The sequence below is a fragment of the Tauraco erythrolophus genome, chromosome 13 (genome assembly GCF_009769465.1).
Source record: "Tauraco erythrolophus isolate bTauEry1 chromosome 13, bTauEry1.pri, whole genome shotgun sequence".
Taxonomy (NCBI): domain Eukaryota; kingdom Metazoa; phylum Chordata; class Aves; order Musophagiformes; family Musophagidae; genus Tauraco; species Tauraco erythrolophus.
Window position 1 is genome coordinate 10,250,575 of NC_141477.1, and position 21,030 is coordinate 10,271,604.

At 40.9% G+C, this 21,030-nt stretch overlaps 1 protein-coding gene across 1 annotated transcript in view; it reads right to left on the reverse strand.

The window, feature by feature from the left end:
* Nucleotides 1-21,030, reverse strand: part of HTR2C (5-hydroxytryptamine receptor 2C) — a 119,685-nt gene that overhangs the window by 57,316 nt on the left and 41,339 nt on the right. The window contains exon 3 of the mRNA XM_086619563.1: nt 1,950-2,591. Within this exon, the coding sequence (XP_086475689.1) occupies nt 1,950-2,334 (385 nt within the window). The 5' untranslated portion in view covers nt 2,335-2,591. The remainder of the gene's footprint in view (nt 1-1,949; nt 2,592-21,030) is intronic.

Here is a 21,030-nt window from a genome sequence, read left to right on the forward strand (position 1 = left end):
CAACCTCAGTCTTTTTCCTTTGGTCCTCTCTCAGGCATATCCAGTCAGTTCATGCACTTTAGCTTCTGTGTATCAAACCAAGTGTTTATTTTTTTCAGGATAAACGAGTAAATAATCACTTGGGAGAGGGGACAGACTTTCTCTACTCCCTCTGGCAGCCTTCTCCCCTTGCTGCTGGAGTGGCACAGCCCTGGCTGCTTACTTCCACGATTAGTAGCTTAAATAATATAGAAAAGTGATTTCATAGAGGTCCTATTTAAATCAGTCCACAAGTTCCTCTGAGGCTCTATTTTCCTCAAATGGAGCTTTTCCTCCTGCCCTCACAAAGCCTGAAGACAACACACTTGCTTCGGTCCAGTCCGGCAAGGGCTACCAAGCTGGCCCAAGGGAGCAGTGCCAGAATCCAGCACAGCCCCAGCAGCCTCCTGGCTCCCTTGAAATAGCAGCAGCTATTCTAATTTCTCACAGTATTTCTACAAATTTTCCATGCATGTTCCGAAATTATCACTTTGGAAAAAAAAAATAAATCTACTTAGTGTCACTTGCCTGAGGAGAAGTGTTTGGGCCATCAACAGCTAATACTGGTGCTCTGGTAGAAAAGAGGAATAATTACAATTCCTCTTCAGATCAATTATATTTACTTGCCTCTAAATATGCAACATGGTTTACACCTTTAAATGACCTTAAGTAATCTTTTTCTAGGCAGAACAGAAAATCCATTTCCATTAGTTTCCAAAGACTCAGGAAGTATGTCTGTAGGAAGATCACTTCCATAAATTCTGGGTTACCCAGTGACTCTAAAAAGGTGAATTTATGGAAGCGTTGGTCAATCAAATAATTCTATATTTATATGCTCCCTTTCAAGCTCCAGGGAACCAGAGTAAAATGCTAAAAATAAAATACACATGTTGTAATACACAGAAGATTTAGAGATGGAACTATTCTGACAGCTCAAAATAAAAAGCTTTATGCATAAAAGATCTCAATGGCTAGGTCTGTACCTAAATCACATATTGATTTAACTCTCTGTAGACGAGTTATATAAGCTTTGAAATTATGTATGCTTGACCAATGTGTTTTAGAAATGAATCTCTGTCTGACTTAATCATTTAGGCAAGAGAAGAAGTCACATAAATATCCCAACATTTTACTTTATAGGACAGTAAACCAATTTCTAATCAAATCTGTAAGTAAACAGCATTATTTGTTTCCAAGAAATATCAATATTAAAATACTATTCAAAGAAAATCTGAAAACAGCCTTCAAAAATTGTTAAGTGTTATCTATTAAACACACACATTATATTGATACGTGTGTATACAAACATGATGATGGGAGATATAGAGGCAAATGCAATACCCCTTTGTACTATCCAGGGATGGAGTGTCCCAGCACCACACTGAAAAAAATTGGATTTGGAGTACAGAAAAGCAAAATGACACCCTGAAAGGCACAAGGCAAGCTCAAGTATAAATGCCAAGAGTGAAGGCTTTTAACCCCTTTCTCAACCACGTTATTGCTTAAATCACACTGATAGCAGCGGGAGCTCAAGGACTGATTCTGACTTGATTTAGAGCTGGGTCAGTCACAAACATGCTCCTGGGCTTTTCCCTAAGCTCCTGTATCCTAGCTAGTTTTGGGGCAGTCCAACCAAAAGGTAAAAAGCTAACTCATTGTTCTAGTTACTCTGGGTGGCCTCAGCAATAAAAAAAAGCAACAGTGCTGACACCATTCACAGGTCATTCCCAGCAGCATGGAAGCAAGCTCTGCTCCCAGAAGAGCATCACCCTCACTCAGCAGAGCCTGAACCTCAGCACAGACCCATGGCCAAGTCCACGCTGATACTCCCCAAGCTACCAGTGCATGAAAGATTGGGCAAAGCAGATTGCTGCAGCCTTGGGGGATTCCCTGCGAAAGCATATAGTCAAACAAGGACAGAAGTCACTTACCATACAGGACTGTAATGAGCGACACGGGCATGACCAGGATACCCACCAGCATGTCTGCCACTGCCAAGGACATCAGGAAGAAGTTTGTGGCATTCTGCAACTTCTTCTCCAAGGACACAGCCATAATTACCAATATGTTCCCCCCGATGGTCAGCAGGATGACAACCAAGATCAGGAGGGCTGGCCAGTTCTTCTCCCTGACAGACATGCGAGAGACTTCGCCCTTCTCAGAGGCATTAAGAGGATCAGATGTAGGCAAACTCTGATTCAGAGTCCAATTGCTGCTTAAGGACCAAGCCATCAGACCACCATGCAAACTGAAATCCAGTGTAACAGACACTGTTGTTAAGCTGAGTAATATTCCAGTGCTACTTAAAGCGCTCATCGTCTGGGACTGGTTTTCTGTCTCTCAACCGTGCCTCAGAGATGATCTCTTTTCCAAATTGTAGGTCCAAGGCAGATGTCGAACTTCACAAAACCTGAGCCAGAAAATCATTTGATCTTCCATAGTGAAACAAACTTTACAGAAGTTAGCGTGGAGCTCTTCTAGTTTCCTTGGGTGTGATGGAAGATGACCACTGACCAGCAACCTTGAGGGAAAGGAGACTTTGCAATCTCCAGCTGGTTTCCAGGTCCACCATTCTGAAAAGGAAAGAAAAAGTATATTCTTCACTAAAATCCCAGTATACACAACATCTCTATCCCCATTCAAATGACATTCTTATTCTCTTCCTTCCTGCTGTCTAGGATGTTCTCCAGACTGCAAGTAATTTATCTTATGGGTACAGGCTATGCCTACAATTATGGGGGAGAGAATCACATCAGTGTGCTCTGGCTGGTTAAAAGCTGATTATCGCTAATTAAATGTTTTGTGAAACCTGCAAAAGCAAGGCTGAAGAGCAAAATATGTTTCAGTTGATAGCCACTTCACAGATACTCTGCTGCTGTGTAAAACAGTAATTGCACGAAATTCCAACCAATCCAGATAGCACAGCCAAAGCACAGTGTAAACCATCACCCTAAATGGAAGTGTTTGGATATATTTTGCATATTCTGAGGTAAAACACAGGTGTTGTAAAACCCTTAGATGTCAATGATTAACTCTCTTACAATAGTGAAGATTACAGTTGGTTTTTTATTGGGAAATAAATGGAGGATAAGACGCAATATGTATTAGGTAACATTATGCAATGCTATGCTGTCAATTTCTCCAAACAAACAGATAACAGAGTTAAAAGAAGAGAAAGGACAAACTTTCATAAAAGCTAAGCAGTTATTTCTGTTCCTCTTCATCTGTTTTTATGCAGCTGTGTTTCCTGGCTGCTGGACCAGTAAGCCCAGTCCCACCAGCCTGCTGCCCAGGACGTGCCAGTATCAGTACCCTCATCACGCATGCAGTCGGTACAATAGATTTCCTCCAAGTATCTCGCATGATTTATGTTTCTTCACAAATTAACTGACAGCAAGGGCAAGTCAGATTACGTCCCCTGACTGCCCATGTACTGCAGGCCAGAAAGCATCACACTGCTGCCTCTGGAGGAGTCCATTAGCCTAAGGCATTGACCTAATTCAGCAAATTAAACATACTCTTCACTTCAGGCGCTCACCCGCTGAGGCTAAAGACATGTATTCCCAATCCTGGCTAAATCACATCCTCAGGATCTCAATCACTTTAACTGCCAATTCTGTACAACTGATGAAAACAGCAGCTTTGCTTTGCATTTCCATTGCATCAGAGTCAGGATCCTAACAACCATGTATGGGACTAAAAGCACAGAAGGAGAGCACTTAGTAGAACAACAAAAACCCTCACACACTGTATGGAAGTTAACCAGCAAGTAGAATAAAATCAACAGCATGCAACTTACGCCAAGCACATTCTCAACTTTGTGTACTACACAGGAAAAGAGCTGTTTTACCACTGTTAAATAACTAACTAAATAAAAGCCAGATTTTAGCCCTTGAATACACTGTGGCACATGTGTGACACAGCAATTTGCCATCCAGGGATTAAAAGCTAAATGTAATTCATGGGATTACACTAGTTTTTATGTAGATAAGTACTCAGAGTCCTATAATAAAATGTTTAATATTCATGGAGATTTCGGAAACTTACTAATGGGCTTTGTGCACAAAAACATTTCATAAATGAGCGGTGCATACAATGAACCCAGATTTGCTTCTGCATTATAGTTAATTACTCCCAAAGGGTCTCTAAACCTCATATTTAGGAAGAAGTTTTGCACTATGTGCACAGAAAATAATTTTGCAGCTGCACATGCAGAAGAATTAGCAAGTAGTCATTGGACCATTTATTTTTCCAACTTAGCCAGTCTATAAAAAGTCTCTAGAAAGTTTAATAATATTTCAGAGTATTTTTTTTTCAAAACACAGCTTTTATTTGAAAGCTTGTAAACATCAAGGGCAACAAGAAAAACTTCTATAGATATGTCAGTGATAAAAAGAGATCTAGGGAAATGTAGGCCTTCTCTGGAAGGAAACAGGGGACCTGGCTACCCGGGATATGGAGAAGGCTGAGGTTCTCAATGATTTCTTTGCTTCAGTCTTCACTGGCAAGAGCTCCAGCGGCACAGCCCAAGCCACAGAAGGCAAAGGCAGGGACTGGGAGAATGAAGAACCACCCACTGTAGGAGAAGATCAGGGCCGAGACCATCTTAAGAACCGGAAGGTGCACAAGTCCATGGGACCAGACGACGTGCATCCGCGGGTCCTGAGGGAACTGGCAGATGAAGTTGGTAAACCACTATCCATCATATTTCAGAAGTCGTGGCAATGTGGTGAAGTTCCCAATGACTGGACAAGGAGAAACATAGCCCCATCTTTAAAAAGGGGAAAAAAGAAGACCCAGGGAACTACAGGCCAGTCAGTCTCACCTCTGTGCCCGGCAAGATCATGGAGCACATCCTCCTGGCGACTATGCTAAGGCACATAGAAAATAAGGAGGTGATTGGTGACAGCCAACATGGCTTCACTAAGGGCAAATCCTGCCTGACTAGTTTGGTGGCCTTCTATGATGAGGTTACAATATTGATGGATAGGGGAAGAGCAACTGACATTGTCTACCTGGACTTATCCAAAGCATTTGATACTGTCCCACACGACATCCTTGTCTCTAAACTGGAAAGACATGGTTTTGATGGATGGACCACTTGGTGGACAAGGAATTGGCTGGATGGTCGCACTCAAAGAGTTGTGGTCAACGGTTCAATGTCCACATGGAGGCCTGTGACGAGTAGTGTTCCTCAGGGGTCAGTACTGGGACCAGTGCTATTTAACATCTTTGCTGGAGACATGGACAGTGGGATCAAGCGCACCCTCAGCAAGTTTGCAGATGACACCAAGTTGTGTGGTGTTGTGGACACGCTGGAGGGAAGGGATGCCATCCAGAGGGACCTTGACAGGCTGGAGAGGTAAGCCTGTGAGAACCTCATGAAGTTCAACAAGGCCAAGTGCAAGGTCCTGCACGTGGGTCGGGGCAATCCCAAGCACAAGTACAGGCTGGGTGGAGAATGGATTGAGAGCAGCCCTGAGGAAAAGGACTTGGGAGTGCTGGTGGATGAGAAGCTCAACATGAGCCGGCAATGTGCGCTGGCAGCCCAGAAAGCCAACCGTATCCTGGGCTGTATCAAAAGGAGTGTGGCCAGCAGGTCGAGGGAAGTGATTCTGCCCCTCTACTCTGCTCTCGTGAGACCCCACCTGGAATACTGTGTTCAGCTCTGGAGTCCCCAACATAAGAAGGACATGGAGCTACTGGAGCGAGTCCAGAGGAGGGCCATGAAGATGATCCAAGGGCTGGAGCACTTCTGCTATGAAGACAGGTTGAGAGAGTTGGGGCTGTTCAGCCTGGAGAAGGCTCCGGGGTGATCTCATAGGAGCTTTCCAATACCTAAAGGGGGCCTACAGGAAAGCTGGAGAGAGACTTTTTACAAGGGCGTGTAGTGATAGGACAAGGGGCAATGGCTTTAAACTGAAAGAGGGGAGATTTCAATTAGATATAAGGAAGGAATTTTTTACATAGAGGGTGGTGAGACACAGGAACAGGTTGCCCAGAGAAGTTGTGGATGCTCCATCCCTGGAAGTGTTCAAGGCCAGGTTAGATGAGGCTTTGGGCAACCTGGTGTAGTGGAGGATTTCTCTGCCCATGGCAGGGGGGTTGGAACTAGATGATCTTTAAGGTCCCTTCCAACCCTAACCATTCTATGATTTTACGATTCTATGATTCTATAAAATTAATCTTTTTTCCAAGTCACCTTTCTCCAGTGAAGGAGATCAGGCAGCTTTGTGGCACTTGAGTTTTGCTGTGCAGGATACCCCTGTTAAAGTCAGGGGGAATTTCTGGGTCTCCAGAAACTCACTCTTTGAAGCGACTCTTGGGCGCTCCTGATCGTGCCACAATAATACTTAGGTGGGATGAGCAGAAAGTTCAAGTCCAAACACAAGGACATAGACAGGAGGACACCCAGCCTTGGTCTTTCTTCTTCCCAGGTCTGAGCTCTTGGAGAAGGCTGATGTTACTAACACTCTCACCATTGATGTGGATGAGCTTGATGTTTCTGGCACATGCTAGTTAGGGTTGCCAAAGGAACATGGGCAGAAAGAGGCCTCGACTTTCGAGCTTAAAAAAAACCCATAACATCAAAAAGAACAACCTAACTGCAAGATAAGGTTTCTGAATTAAAAAATGTCAAATTTTATAACTACTCAGGACTGAACTCTGAAATGGTTAGTAGGGTCATTCTCTCTTGCATTTCACAAATGTATTTGCAATAACATTTTCTTCCGTGAATGATATTGAACCAAACCATGGAGTTAAAAAAAACAACAATAAAATCAGTAGGCAGAATTATCACCTGCTTATTCATCAGTTTTATTATTAAAAATAAAATATACATTATTTGGCTACTGCAAAAGGTTCCAAAATTATACTAGTCACCAAATACAATTTCTTTGAGTTAAATTATCCTCAGGAGAAAAATCAGTTCTGTCAGGAAGGTCTAAGAAAGGGAGACTTCAAAATTCATTTGCTTGCTTTAAGCAAGCAGTTTTCAGACACACACAGAGACAGACTTTGAGTAAAATGTTTTCTACATAAAGTCAATTCTGCAAATCTTGTGCACACTAACTTCTCAGCAAGAAAAATACATTTTCTGAAGTCTAACAGATTTCTCAATAATCCTCACCCATACTCCTCTCAGTACTTAAAAATGTACGTCCCACATGCAAGAGTAAATTTATGCTATGATATTGAAAAGCTAAATTTTTTAATTAGAACTATAACAGTAAAAATTAATCTCAGACTCCAAATTCTATCTTTGCTATTAGAAGGCATTATGATGTCTTTTAAAACTTGGCATATTCACTTGTCTATTACTTGGAGTAACTCATGAAGAGAACCATTACCATTTACCATTTTTGTGACAACACAGAACCAGGAAAAGAAAATGAAATCACAAAGACACCTAAAAAAGCATTTTCCAGGTACATTTATGGAAATGCAATACCTGAAATAACTGGGTACATATGCAAGAAAGATGTGTAGAAAAAAAAGCAATGACACTGGCAGGAGCTCTGCCTTATCCTATAGCCCCCAAATTCCTGGTTTAGACAGAACAAAGATATTGGCATTGCTCTGTATGTCACCGTGACCCTGACAACAGCCAGAAAGAAGTTGGCAGCTCTTGTTCTCGCTGCCACCAACAGCTGCCCCCTGGGTGCAACCAGCTCCCCATAGCTAGGAAATGGAGGAAAGAAGAGCTAATCTCTCAGACCAGAATAGCATCATCACTTGCTTTAATGTTGCTTAAATTCAGTCATCATCAGGTCTGGCATAAACAGTGACAAACCTCCAACTCTTACCTTGGCATAAACAGAAAGAAAAATATTACATGGAAGAAAGGCGACTCTTAGGTCAGAGACAATGCTTCTAGCTCCAGCTGACCACATTTCTGAAAAAAAAACCTGTGCTAGAGACCTTATCAAGTCTCATTGACCCTTTTTTTTTTTTCCACATTACCTTTATTTATCGTTTTACTTTTATTTTTCACTGCCTGGAGAATCATTGTTATTCATCCCAGGATAGCATCAGGATATCTAGTGGCAAGAATACCTTCAAGAGGACATCAGGATAATGAGAGCTTTCAAAAGTGGTATAGGTTTTATTCAAGACCATAATAGTTAAAAAACCCCCAAATAATAATTTAAAAAAATATATATCTCAACTGCCTTAAAATCAACAGTGGAACCATTTGGCATATTCATTCTGAAAAGTGGTACGTGGGAATTTGGCTGCAAGCAATGCTCAAGATTGGGCTCCACCTTCAGAATTAGCCGTCCTATTGCTTTGTTAATACTTTTATATCATTTTACATGGATTCTGTCTCGAAGCCATCAGCTTTGTTTTTCACTGCATCCTTCGGTTTCTACAAGATAAAACTTTATGATTAATTCCTTCAGCTACAGTCTTCTAAGCACATCACTGTACCAGAAAAATAATTTACATTTTATTCATGAATTCTGCATATGTTTAAGAAATATCTCTATAATTTTAAATTAAAACCTGTGCCTACCAGAGATTTTATCCAATAGCTAACTTCAAAGCACACATACTGAATTTTGTGGTCAGTCATCAATTCCAGTTCAATCTACTACTGACTGTCCTTAAAATTGTAATTTAAACATTCAGCAAAGCCAAGCTCTTGTCTCTGTCACTCCTGCTTTTTGATAGAGGTAACTAGCGAGTTCTTTGGACACATTTTTTCCTTCCATCTTTAAGTCCACTTTAGAATAAACTGAAGCTAGAAAAACATTTTTGTTTCTCTTCTATCAAGAGCACATGAATTATTTAAAGCAAGAATTTGGTATGTGGAAGTTTTCAGATATTCTAGAAGGTTAAGTCGATGGGAAACAAAAGCTACAGTGGTTCATGAGTCTGTACAGGTGGGGCACTGGGGGGTTCACACGCCTTTGGGAGTGTTTACCATCATTACTCTTGCTAAAAGGAAAAAACAAACAAGCCTTTCTTGGAATAAGCACAATTATTTTTTCCTTTGAATTAAATGCATTCATCTTTAGTTGGTTTACCGTTCAAAGCTTCGAACAATTTTTCCTGGAGAAAATCAGCCGCCTGCTGAGAACTCAAGATGTTTCCCAGCCCCCAGTCAGGATCCTGCCTCTCCTGGACAGACTGAAGAGCTCCTGCACCCCCGTAAATCGTGTACTTACTCTCTGGGACTTGTAGTCTGAATGTTAACAACATGCATTTGAAATCAGGTAAGAAATCAAGGATTGTCAATTTAGCCCAAAAGAAGAACCTGAGACTCAGGCAGATTCTGAGAGGAGAGTAATATATTAATTCTGCTAAGTCTTGCTATAAAAAACAAAAGTACTTAACTGATCAGAAGTGATGAGTTTCAGCAATTACCTCCCCTCAAGAAAAACAAGCAATGTCCGATGGCTTGTCAAAGGCCATATGTGAGCCAGAGATTTTTTTCTTCCTAAACTATCAGCAGTATTCAATTCTCTGAGTCGCATCGACATTTCATTTATAAGCAGATGAAAGCCAACAAGTTGTTAAAGATCAAATATATGTTTAAATCAAAAGGGTTTTTTTAGCCCAGGCTTTGATGGTAGACCTCCCTAACAGTAAAAATAAATCTGAAGTCAAGTAAACTGAACTGCAAGTACTGCAGGTTTTGACAGGAACATAGTTGCAGACAGTTCACAGCTATCTGAGCTGGATAGTCAGCTGACATAAATTGTTATAGCTCCATGAAGCCCTTTACAAAATGGAAAATAATTCTAAACTATATAATAAGATACACTGTTTAGGCTCACAAAGGCAGATTTAAGGCTTCATTCTTCATTCTAAACTCTGTATTTCACACTATTTGCATCTTTACTAATTTATTTTTTTAATGCATTGCCAAATTTTCATTTTTCTTTGGAACAGAAGACTGCTTTAAAATACATCTTTTCATGACACCCTTGCAAGGGCTCCTACAGTTTTAGCGACTGAATAAAATTGTGGTTTTATGTTTACTGAATTCTGTATTTTAGGCAATTGCAATTCATCTTTCTCCTTTTTGTAGCAGCACTAAGATGCATCCCTATTTCTGTACAGATCTGTTCTTAAGTAGCGTGTAAGAATGCAGCAAGTCCAGAGACCACCAAGGTGACTGGGCTGAAGCATGTTAAATACCGGGTTTGGATCAACTGGGTTTGCTTCAGCCCAGAGAAAAGGCATTGAACGGAGACGTATTTGCTGTCTACAGCTACCTGCTGGAGCTTTTAGAGAAGACAGGGAGATTCTTCCAGGAGCTGCACAGCAAAACGTCAAGAAGCAACTGTTACAGTGATAGACCTAAGGAATCGTGTAAAATAAGAAAATAAATAGATAAAATAAATCACATTGAGGGTAATCAAACAAGGGAAGTGGGCCACAGAGAGACTGTGGAATCTCCATCCTTGGAGATGCTCAAAACACAGCTCAGGATTACTCTCAGACACCTGATCTAACTTTGAAGTTAGTCCCACCTTGAGCATGGAGTTGGGCTAGAGACCTTCAACAGGTCCCTTCCAGCCTAAATTATTCTACAGTTGGATCAGGAATGCGTTTCTGACCAAAGCTGTCCAACCTGGGGCTGTTTGAGCTCCTATCCCTGGATATACACCCTATGCTTGTCCCTACTACTCAAGCTCAGGATAAGACCAGAACATTCTGTCCCCTTTAGTTTCCCCAAGACCAGAAATAAAGCCATGTGCCCAGCTGGGAGAGCACAACCGTGAGGACCCCAGTCTGCACGACATGTGGACAAGGACCCTACAGCTGCACCAACAGATACCCCTAGCAGACCATGAAGATGCACACGGTGATGCCCAGTCCTCACCTCTGGTCACCTGTTGAGGTTACAGGTGTCTGAGGAACCTACAGGTTAAGTATATTCTGAAAAGTGGCAGCTGTAGAAAGCCCCAATTCGTTTAAGTCACTTAGTAGCATCAGGAAACATTCCCGTCTTTTGAAAGCAATACATGCACGATCAACACAGAGGCACTTTTTCACAATCGTTTCAGTGGTAAAATAAAAATCAAAGCCTAATAATTATTCTGCAGATACTCACTTCAAAATTAACTGAAGATGCAGTCCAGAGAAGTGCTTATGCCTAATTTTAAGAATTTAAACACTTTCCAGGCCACTCTTGAACTGAGGACCATATTACTAGCACTTTGATTAGGGACTTTCTTTCCAAGCAAATATTCAATGCTCCCTCTTCAAGTTTTGCAAGAAATTCTGGAATTTTTCCCAGCACGTACTGGAGATAAATAATTGTAAAAAACACTTCATAAAACCTTAGGGAAACCTCCCCAAACACAACTTTTTATCACTGTTTTTTAATTCCAAAACAGAAAATAACTATTTGATTACTTGCAAACTAAAAAAGAATATTTCATTTTTTCACAGCAAGGGGAAAATGGATTTTCTCAGACACAAGCTCAAGTAATGATATCTTGTAGGGTCATAATAATGAATCACTACCATTATGTCCAAAAGCAAATAGCATTAATTTCTCTCTCTGTATCTTCCCTCATACTGAGTCAGAAAGGCATTAATTTCTTTTCCAGACATTTCAAGGCAATACAAGCACACAGAAGAGATCTTAATCTACCTTCTGGCAGCAAAACTAGCAACCTTATTTTTTATTTTCCCCTGGTGGAAGAGTACCTGGGAACCTCACAAGAAGATGTAGATACTCTGCCACTCCCTGCAATGATAAACTTTCTGTCTCGGCTCAGACACACAGAATAAATCTGAGTCTCATCACATACTGTCCTAACTTCTTGGAATGATTACACCATAGTTGTACATATTTTCTCAGTGTAGATATAATTTCAAATTGCCTTTTTTTTTTTTTTTAAATTCCAACACAGAAAATGTTGTTGGAAAAATTGAAAAAAATTAAAAAAAAAAAGCATGTCCCCAGCATTTGAAATTCACTTTTGTAAAAAGACCAGCTGAGCATCCCTCAGCCTCCTTGGCAGGTATACTTTAGGATCCTTATTATTGTGAGGAATGTTTACCTGCCACTTTGCATGGAGTTAATAATGAATTAAAATTTGGATTTTCCTTTATCCTTATTGATAAATAACCGAAAGCATTCAATACCAGCATTAAAAAGTCAACACTTGCTATAGGCATCGTGTGTATCTGCTCCCTGGCATGGGGAGGTTTGAGAGTCCGTAGAATCCACCAAGGTAGCTCCTGTGGCTGCTAAGACCCCTCCTTCTGCCACCACTGGGGTGATATTCCCTCAGTCTCTTTTTAATTCAGCTGTAGGATGTGGCAGACATAAAATGTAACATTGGTGGAAAAATCTTATGTGGTAGGATTTTTACCCTCAGTTTTTCAGGGTGTTGTGAGTAGGAAAGAGTTTAATAGTACTTTCCTAGAGAAAACCAGTTTTTCTCTCCTCTCTCAAACGCTTTGCATGACAACTCTTTGTTTACAGCATGAAGGTCTGGAAATGAGCACTTGCAATGTTTGTTCCCAAAACAAAACATACTAAACCAAAACAACAAAACCACTTCCCCGGCTTTCTGAAGCTAACTTTTTGAAAGTTTTAAATCCACACTTATTTAAAAATCAGAAGATCCCACAATTTTCAGCAGTTTTTGCAGCTCAGTGCTCTACCAAGTATGTGGTTGAGTATCTTCATAATTCTAAGTTACCATATATATGGCATTTGTTACCAGTATGTAACCAGCATGCATGCACCTATAGAAAAATACACCTAAACACATGCATGCATCTAGATAAAAAATAACCATGAAGTGATTTATTTTCAAATTATGGTTTTTTGGGAAATCTCACATTCAATAAAACTGAACCTGACACTCTTAGGTTGTTGTGCGTACTTTGCAATAGTAAGAGAGTGCGGCAGTCCATCTGGAAAGCAAGAACATGAATACTCACTGGGCCAGCTCATGAGTCATGGCATGAACGTACACATACCATTACATAAAACACATGTGCCCATTTTCAGGGGAATGGTGGTGACTCATCTATTAAGTAATAATGCATATCTGGTAACCAAGCAAGAAATCGTTTGATGTTGCCTTTGGAACTTTCTTTTTCACTCCAGTTCTCTGTCTCCTGAAATCACACCAGTTTGGTGACATCACTCGTTTTCCAATGAAGAAAGTGCAATTTATTACACAGTGATGTGGGGCACATGCTGCACCACATGCCACAGGTGATCCAGGGAGAATCTCCCCTTTGCTTTGCACGCGGACCACGGGCTCAGGCAGCTCAACCTGTGCCAGACTGTGCACAGGCACAACATCACCAGAACATGGCTGCTCACCATGGGGTTCACACAGCCAAAATCATTTCTCCCTTAAATTGATTTTCCCAGCAAGCACCTGAACGTGCAGAACTCTCTAATTCAAAGCTAAGAGAGCTATTTATTTTAAATTATAAGATGTTTAATAGAGGCCTTGTACCAAACGTGGTGGTGCATTATCAATATATGCCACTGAGTGCCTCTCCTGTTGTCAGTGCTGCCCAAGCGTCTTTAAAAAAAAATAATAAAAAAAATCACCGCATCAGGCAAGCAAGCAGAAAGCAAAGCAAAGGGCAAAACATAACAAAAAGTATCTCTAATGAACTGACAAACTGCTCAGGGCTTTTACTATAATAGTATAATTAAATATGTGTTTTCACATACCTGTACAATGTCAGAGAAGGGATTACTGAAATATTCATAAGTTACTTGACTTATCTGTGTCTTGTACATAACAACAGTTGATGTAAGAGCAGTTACACAGAAAAATGTAGCTATTCATGGCAAAAATAGCCACAGGTTACTATTGTATGGATGATGCTCGTGGAGTGATTCAAACCAAGCTCTTGGCAGTGTGCAGCCTCTTAAACACCAAAGCTCTGATCCCACGACTGCTTCTCTTCTTTAAGGTCTATGGAGATGCTCTACTGCCTTCCCCAACAGAGAAGGAGACCATGACCTCTTCTTCCAGTTTTTACAGGCTTTTATGTGACTATTTTATATATGAGGAATATGTTGAGTCCTAGGAATGTTAGGGAACAAAGGCTGATAAAAGGTAAGTTAAGTAATTCCTTAAAAGAGATTAAAAAAACAAAACCACCCATAAACAAAAAATAACAAACACCACCCCTCTCCCCCCTCCCTCAAAGAACATTGCAAAAATGCAAGGGTTTTGTGTTTGTTGTTTTTTTGGTTTGGGTTTCTTGTTTTATTTTCCTCTCTCTCCTTTTTAGTATCTGGAAGTTTGGTTTGTTTATTTTTCTTCTATTTTTCCCTTTGAAAACTGATCCACATGGACCTGAAAGGGGATGACTGACAGTATAAATTCAGAAAGCCTAAACTCCTCTCATCTAAATATATCACAACTGGATATGTTGGTAAATCAGTACTAAGGGAAACCCTAAAGACAAAAGCAGGCAGAAAAGAAAACTCTTAATAACAGGTATTAAAAAAAACCCACAAATCCAAGACAAAGAACAACATCAGACTGAAACAGTTAAAAGAACTAGTCTGTGTGATGCCTGCATTTAAAGATAGAAAATGATCCACACAATTATAAACATCTTAGTTTGACCTTAACCAGGCAAAATTTCAGAACAGATTTAAAAGGAAAATTAAAGACATGAAGATACATGGAAAAGTGCTATGAAATGTGACATGAGTTTCCCAGATGTACATTGTAACAGTCTTGACTTAGTGTCCTGAGATTTTGTTTGTTTGTTCTTTAACACCCTATTCTAGAAGCAAAAAAAAAAAAAAAAAAAAAAGAGTGGTTCTAATTTACAGAGAGTTCATTAAATCATTTGATTGGTGTCACCAGGGAAATTATTAGGTAAACTCCAGAGAAACAGACAAATAGAGCAATTGTGAAACTGCCATGGAATTGGCTGCAGAGGAGATGAAAATGGATTAGGCTGAAAAACCAAACGCTGGTCTGGAAGTAAGTTGTTTGCTGAGGTTGGTAAAGTTTGATCTTGATAGTCATTCCATTCTGATTCTTTTTTAATGATGCCAAACCAAAACATTTACTTTGGGAATTAAATGTGCTGGTGATTCAAAACTAGCAACACCCACATCAGGAAAGACTGGAATATCATACAGGAGAAGCTGAATGGATTTGAGGACTGAACTAGTCACCTAAAGTAATAATGAAATGTGATAATACAAGCTATAAATAACTAACAGATTTTGGCTCTAAACTAAGATTTTATCAGTTGGAAACAAAGATAATTACTTCAGCATCTGAGCCATATGTCAGCACAAGAGGGACATGAAAGACACAAATATAATCTAAACTATTTAGATAGCAAGCAAGGGGTTTCTTGAAAAGATACAGAGGAATTAATCCCACTGGCACAAGACACTTGAGTCCTAAAACTTGTATTTTTATTCACTAATCTTCTATTTTCAAGAAAGATGATTCAAACAGGAACAAGCCTGTGCATTCACAGGCAGGAGCGTTCTGCCTGTGAGCCAGCTCCAGGCAGCAGGCCATGGATGTGCTGCACCTAAGGCACTTTGGTGCACTGGGAAGTTGAGTGAGCACTGGAGATGGCTGTGCCATAGGGACACGGCCATGCAGGCCAGCTCAGAGGCTGGACAAAGCCAGTGTGGTTGGGCAGCGCTCATCTGTGGGGTCAGCAGAACAAAGGAGTCATCTGAGAAGAAAAGAGTAAAAGGATTGGCTTGTTTAACTGTACAAGGGGACAATGCATGGTGGACTCCAACAAAGTAGAAATGACCACCACCACCATCCCTGTGTCCCCATTCCATTTCTTTCTGTAGGCTCTGCTGAGGCAGGGTCAGTCATGACTCTTGCTTTGAAGAAAAGAGACTACTTGCAGGTTTGTGATACCTAGGCAAAGCCTCTCATAACACATTTCTGAATTCCAAGTATTCCTCTGCCTTTCTTGGTAAGTTCTATGTTTGCAAGAAAGTACATTTTCTTCTTCAGCTACATCAATCATCTAACTGTTTTTTAGTATCTAAATGATTACATGGTTCTCTACATACCAACTTGCTCTCACCCCCTCTTCCTCACTCCCATACCATTAGACCTCTTGCCTCGGTTCTCTCCACCAGTTTCCACCCCTCTCCTTCCTCACCAGCAGCACCAGAGGGTGGTAACACAGAGTATCCCCCGGGGAGGTCACCCACAGCCCTGCTGACCTTACTATCCCATTGACAAGCACCCAGACTAGCTCCAAGGAGGCTGATCCACAGATTCAGCCCAAGAGGCCATCAGCACTCCTCCCCCAGGCCAGCTTTCCTCCCAAAATCCAGGATCCAATTTTCACCCATTTTCCATTTTCCCTTCCCTCTCTCTCTGATCAGATGCATCCTTGCACAGGTAGGCAGGCACCATGTAAGCCTGCTTTCCCTTTTCAGCATTGAACAGTTTAATACTTTTATTAATTTGCTCTAACAACCTGGCTTTTTGATTAAATCTTATTATCTAGACTTTTAAAAAAAATATTACTAACTTGACTTTTTTTTTTTTAAGTATTTTTTTCATTTCCTTAGTTCTAGCTTCTTTCCTTTCCTAGGTCTTACAGCTGAGAGAAAGAAAAAAGGGGCCAGAAATCAAAATTTTTGATTAGCTTTGGGTTTAGTAATAAAGAAAGAAAAAAATAGATAGACTATTAAAATTCTTAAATTACTTTACTTTTTTCCCAAAAATTGTTCTAGGGAAAACACACTCCAGTATGAACTAAATTCACTACTGTCTTTCTTAATACAATGATATGAATTTGAGCTTTTTTCCCCTACTTTGTTTATTGTTATCTAACTTCAATTTATGCCTTGCTATTTCATACTCATAATTCACTGTTAATTCTCCTTAGAATGATGTAGCAACTCTATTATGAACTGTAGTTTTTTTCCCCTTCATTCCCTTTCACCCTTTCAAGAAATGTAATAATTTACGTCAAATGTTTTTCTGTATGCTCAACTGCTCTAAAAGCAAATAAACACACACTGCCTCACCTCCCCCCCCCCACCCTGCCCCCCCCCATGCTGACTGCTTCATGCCATGAGAGGTTGCTTTAATCTGGATGCCTTATTCCAGGTAAATTCTGCTTTATGCTGCTGCTCCCAGACTAAGCCAGGAGCAGTTTCTGAGCTCTTACACTATAGTAAATCACGAGTATCATCAATTAAACTAGAAGGCCCAATCACCTCTCCGGTCAGACAGACCTCAGTATAGTCACTCTTGATTTGTACTAAAAAATAGGCCAATTGCATTGGAACATCTTCAGTGAGATTAGAAGCAGGCTCTTTATTTAGAGAAATCATTTAATTTTCAAAGCATTTGACAATTTTAATAGACATCATCTATGAATAAGTCAGGGTGTGTAATATGCCTGAAGCAAGAAGAAAAAGGCTCATTAACTTTGAGAGAATAGACAGATGGGCACGTTGGGATAGAGCTGACAGCTCCCGAATTATGTAAGAAGTGAAGAGCAAGGAGTCGGATGCCACGCGCACATGTGCAGGATTCATTTCCATGGGAGCAAATTGCAATGACACAAACTGTCATCTATGACATCAGTAAATGAGTCAGGAAAAATGAAATGAAGGAGACAAAACATAATGGAAAATACTTCCGTTTCCAGCATGACATGAAAGGCAAAGGAGGTCTACAAAAGTTGATGCAATTTGGATTAACCTGGTTCTATTTATGAGCATGCACATGAAATAAGGATTTTGTACAATTCACCTTCCATCACAGAGAGTGCCTGAGGCATGCAGAAACTGCAGCAAGGGAAACAGTCCTGAGATGGCTGGTGCTGCAAAGGGCAGACAGATGCTTGGCTGCATTTAACAAAATGGTTAGGACCACAACAAAGAAAGTGAAAATAGGAGAGAATCACAGAATCACAGAATGTTAGGGATTGAAAGGGACCTCAAAGGATCATCTAGTCCAATCCCCCTGCCAGAGCAGGACCACCTAGATCAGATCACACAAGAACGCGTCCAGGCAGGTTTTGAACATCTCCAGAGAAGGAGACTCCACAACCTCTCTGGACAGCCTGTTCCAGTGTTCTGTTACCCTTACTGGGAAGAAGTTCTTCCTCATGTTTAAGTGGAACCTCCTGTGTTTCAGCTTATATCCATTTCCCCTTGTCCTATCATTGGATGCCACTGAGAAGAGCCTGGCTCCATCCTCATGACAGTCACCCTTTACATATTTATAAACATTAATGAGGTCCCCCCTCAGTCTCGTCTTCTCCAAGCTAAAGAGACCCAGCTCCCTCAGCCTTTCCTCATAAGGGAGATGCTCCACTCCCTTCATCATCTTTGTGGCCCTGCGCTGGACTCTCTCAAGCAGTTCCTTGCCTTCTTGAACTTAGGGGCCCAGAACTGGACACAATATTCCAGATGTGGTCTCACCAGGGCAGAGTAGAGGGGGAGGAGAACCTCTCTCGACCTACTAACCACACCCCTTCTAATACACCCCAGGATGCCACTGGCCTTCTTGGCCACAAGGGCACATTGCTGGCTCATGGTCATCCTGCTGTCCACCAGGACCCCCAGGTCCCTTTCCCCTGTGCTGTTCCCCAACAGTTCAGTCCCCAACTTGTACTGGTACATGGGGTTGTTCTCACCCAGAGGCAAGACTCTACACTTGTCCTTGTAAAAGAAGAGAAGCTGTAGACAAAACCAGGAATGTAATGATGGAGAAAATATAAAGGCTAAAGACTAACAAAGAAGCAAACAGCGTAATGGAAAGGCAACCTCTGGTCTCAATGACTGTCTACAAAGGAAAACTAGCATTTAGAAGTGAAGGAAAACTGGCATTTAAAAGTGGCATCATTCAAACAGGATCCAAAGTAGTAATTTCCTTTTTTAAAGGAATATTTTTCCTACGTTTACCTAATATTTGGGTGAAATTTGTCAGGTGCATTAGCAGTGTTTTCCAGCCAGATTGTGGATGACTGTTGTGGTCAGAGACCCAACGAGACTCGTCCCCACATAAGCGACAGGTGACAGCAGACCAACTCTCCTTGTGCAGATCATGCTAGCACGAGTACATCAGAGGGAGGTGGTAAAATGTACTTTTAATAAACTCAACTAAGGAAAAAGAATAAAACTATCCAAACAATGCATATATCAATCAGATAGTGTCTGCATTTAAGTGGCTGGAACAAAGGCAACTGAACTCTAATGGAGCCGATTTTCTCTTGCAAGGGATTACTAAATTGCTCTCACTTTGCCAGCAAGGTAACATCTACATGAACAGCTCAGAGTTAAGGAAGCACTAAACCACCAGTTATCAAATGGCGAAAAACATTTTTATTTTTTCCCCTTGGGTAAAGCTAATTTGAAAGAGAAACACTTCTGTTCCTCTGATAACAACAAGCCCTTCACAAGAGGGAAATACTCCATGTGAAACAACAGGGCAGGTCCTTCACTCCTGGCTTCTAATCTCTAACTTCAATGTCATCACAAACTAAAATAACTTGGGTGCTGGCACTGTTGATTATAAATCAATGAGAACTTTCCTGCTGACTCCAGTTGAGCTGGAATTTAATTATTTTATATTTAGTCTCACAAGGAGTAAAAATACATTTGAAGGCAACAGGCATGATACCTTTTCTGACATCTGATACAACTTCTGTGCAGGCTGGATTAATTAATTATGCTGGCCTGTTGACCTATTAGCAAACAGGAAAGCCAAAAAGCAGAAGTCCAACGCCCTAATTCCTGTACCATTCCTATTTATTTGGCCACGTTTCCCACACATCCCAGCTGAAGGGAGATCGTCTTCCCTGTATCAGCAGATCTGTGTTTGGAACAGCTGCAGAAGTGGGGCTTGGGTACATTTGTGCAACAGCAACGCAAACATCTCTCGAGTTCTGTGGCAGTAGAAGTGCATCTCATGTTTTCATTTTCTAAACCCGTCGCCAACTAATATAGAGAAACGATCATAAGAATATTTAAGAACAAGCAGCATCACGCCAGGTAGCCTAATACTTTAAGCAACTTTACACCAGCCAGAGAAACCATTACAAACATATGCTTTGATAAATGGCAGAACTCTAAAAATGAAACAATTATGTTAATTCCATTAATTAACAGGAAATAATAGACTTCCATGTGCAGATGAGCTAACAAATGTCATCATATAATTTTTAAATTACACTGGCATCATTTTTCTGTCATGCACATCTGACCCTCAAGGAGGATTTGCATATAAAGGTCAAAGAAGTAGCGAACCCATTTCTCAGTTCCCAGTTTTGTTACACTAAAGCAGCACAGAGCAATTAGAAACACTAACTGCTCAGTGAGGCCGCAATCGGCTTCATCCACATGGGTCAACAGGAGCACATCCCACCACGCCGATGCTGCTGTGAGCCACAGTGCCTCGCTGGTGGGAATCAGTCTGCAGGGCTGAAGTTGTGACCTTCAGACTATGGGGCACAGCATGAACCCTTGTTGCCAACACTACCTGCTGTCTCCTTAATAATTTGGGGAAGAAGCCACGGGGCCAATCACTCCGGCTGATCCGTGAGGCATACAGTTTTGAACTCATGGCGTTAGCTCGCAGGCCCTTTAATGAGCTGTCTCAGTAACTCAAAGGAAAAACAAATTCACTCTGGTTGATGTGTGATCCTTATGTAAAGATGAGAAGGCAGGATGCAGAAGCCTGGAACAGGGCTACATTGAACATTTGAACCTTACTGAGGAGAAATTCCCGTGCAGAGTGCGACCCAAGCGTTGTTTCTGGTTACAACACAAATATTTCTATGAGATTGCCCTAGGCAGAATGAGATTTTATCCTCTGCTCCAAAATTAACAGATTTCTCAGTGTTATTAAAAATAATATCCTACTCGAGCACTTCGTTCTGTAAGCATGAGCTGTCAGAAAACCAGGGAGCTCTGTACAGATACTGACACAAACCAGGATGTTGTCTGCTGGAAAACCGCTTTGGGCAAGAACAACATCAATAGATGGTAGATAGCAAAGATTGCACTGGTGGTGATGCGCTGCTGCACAACAC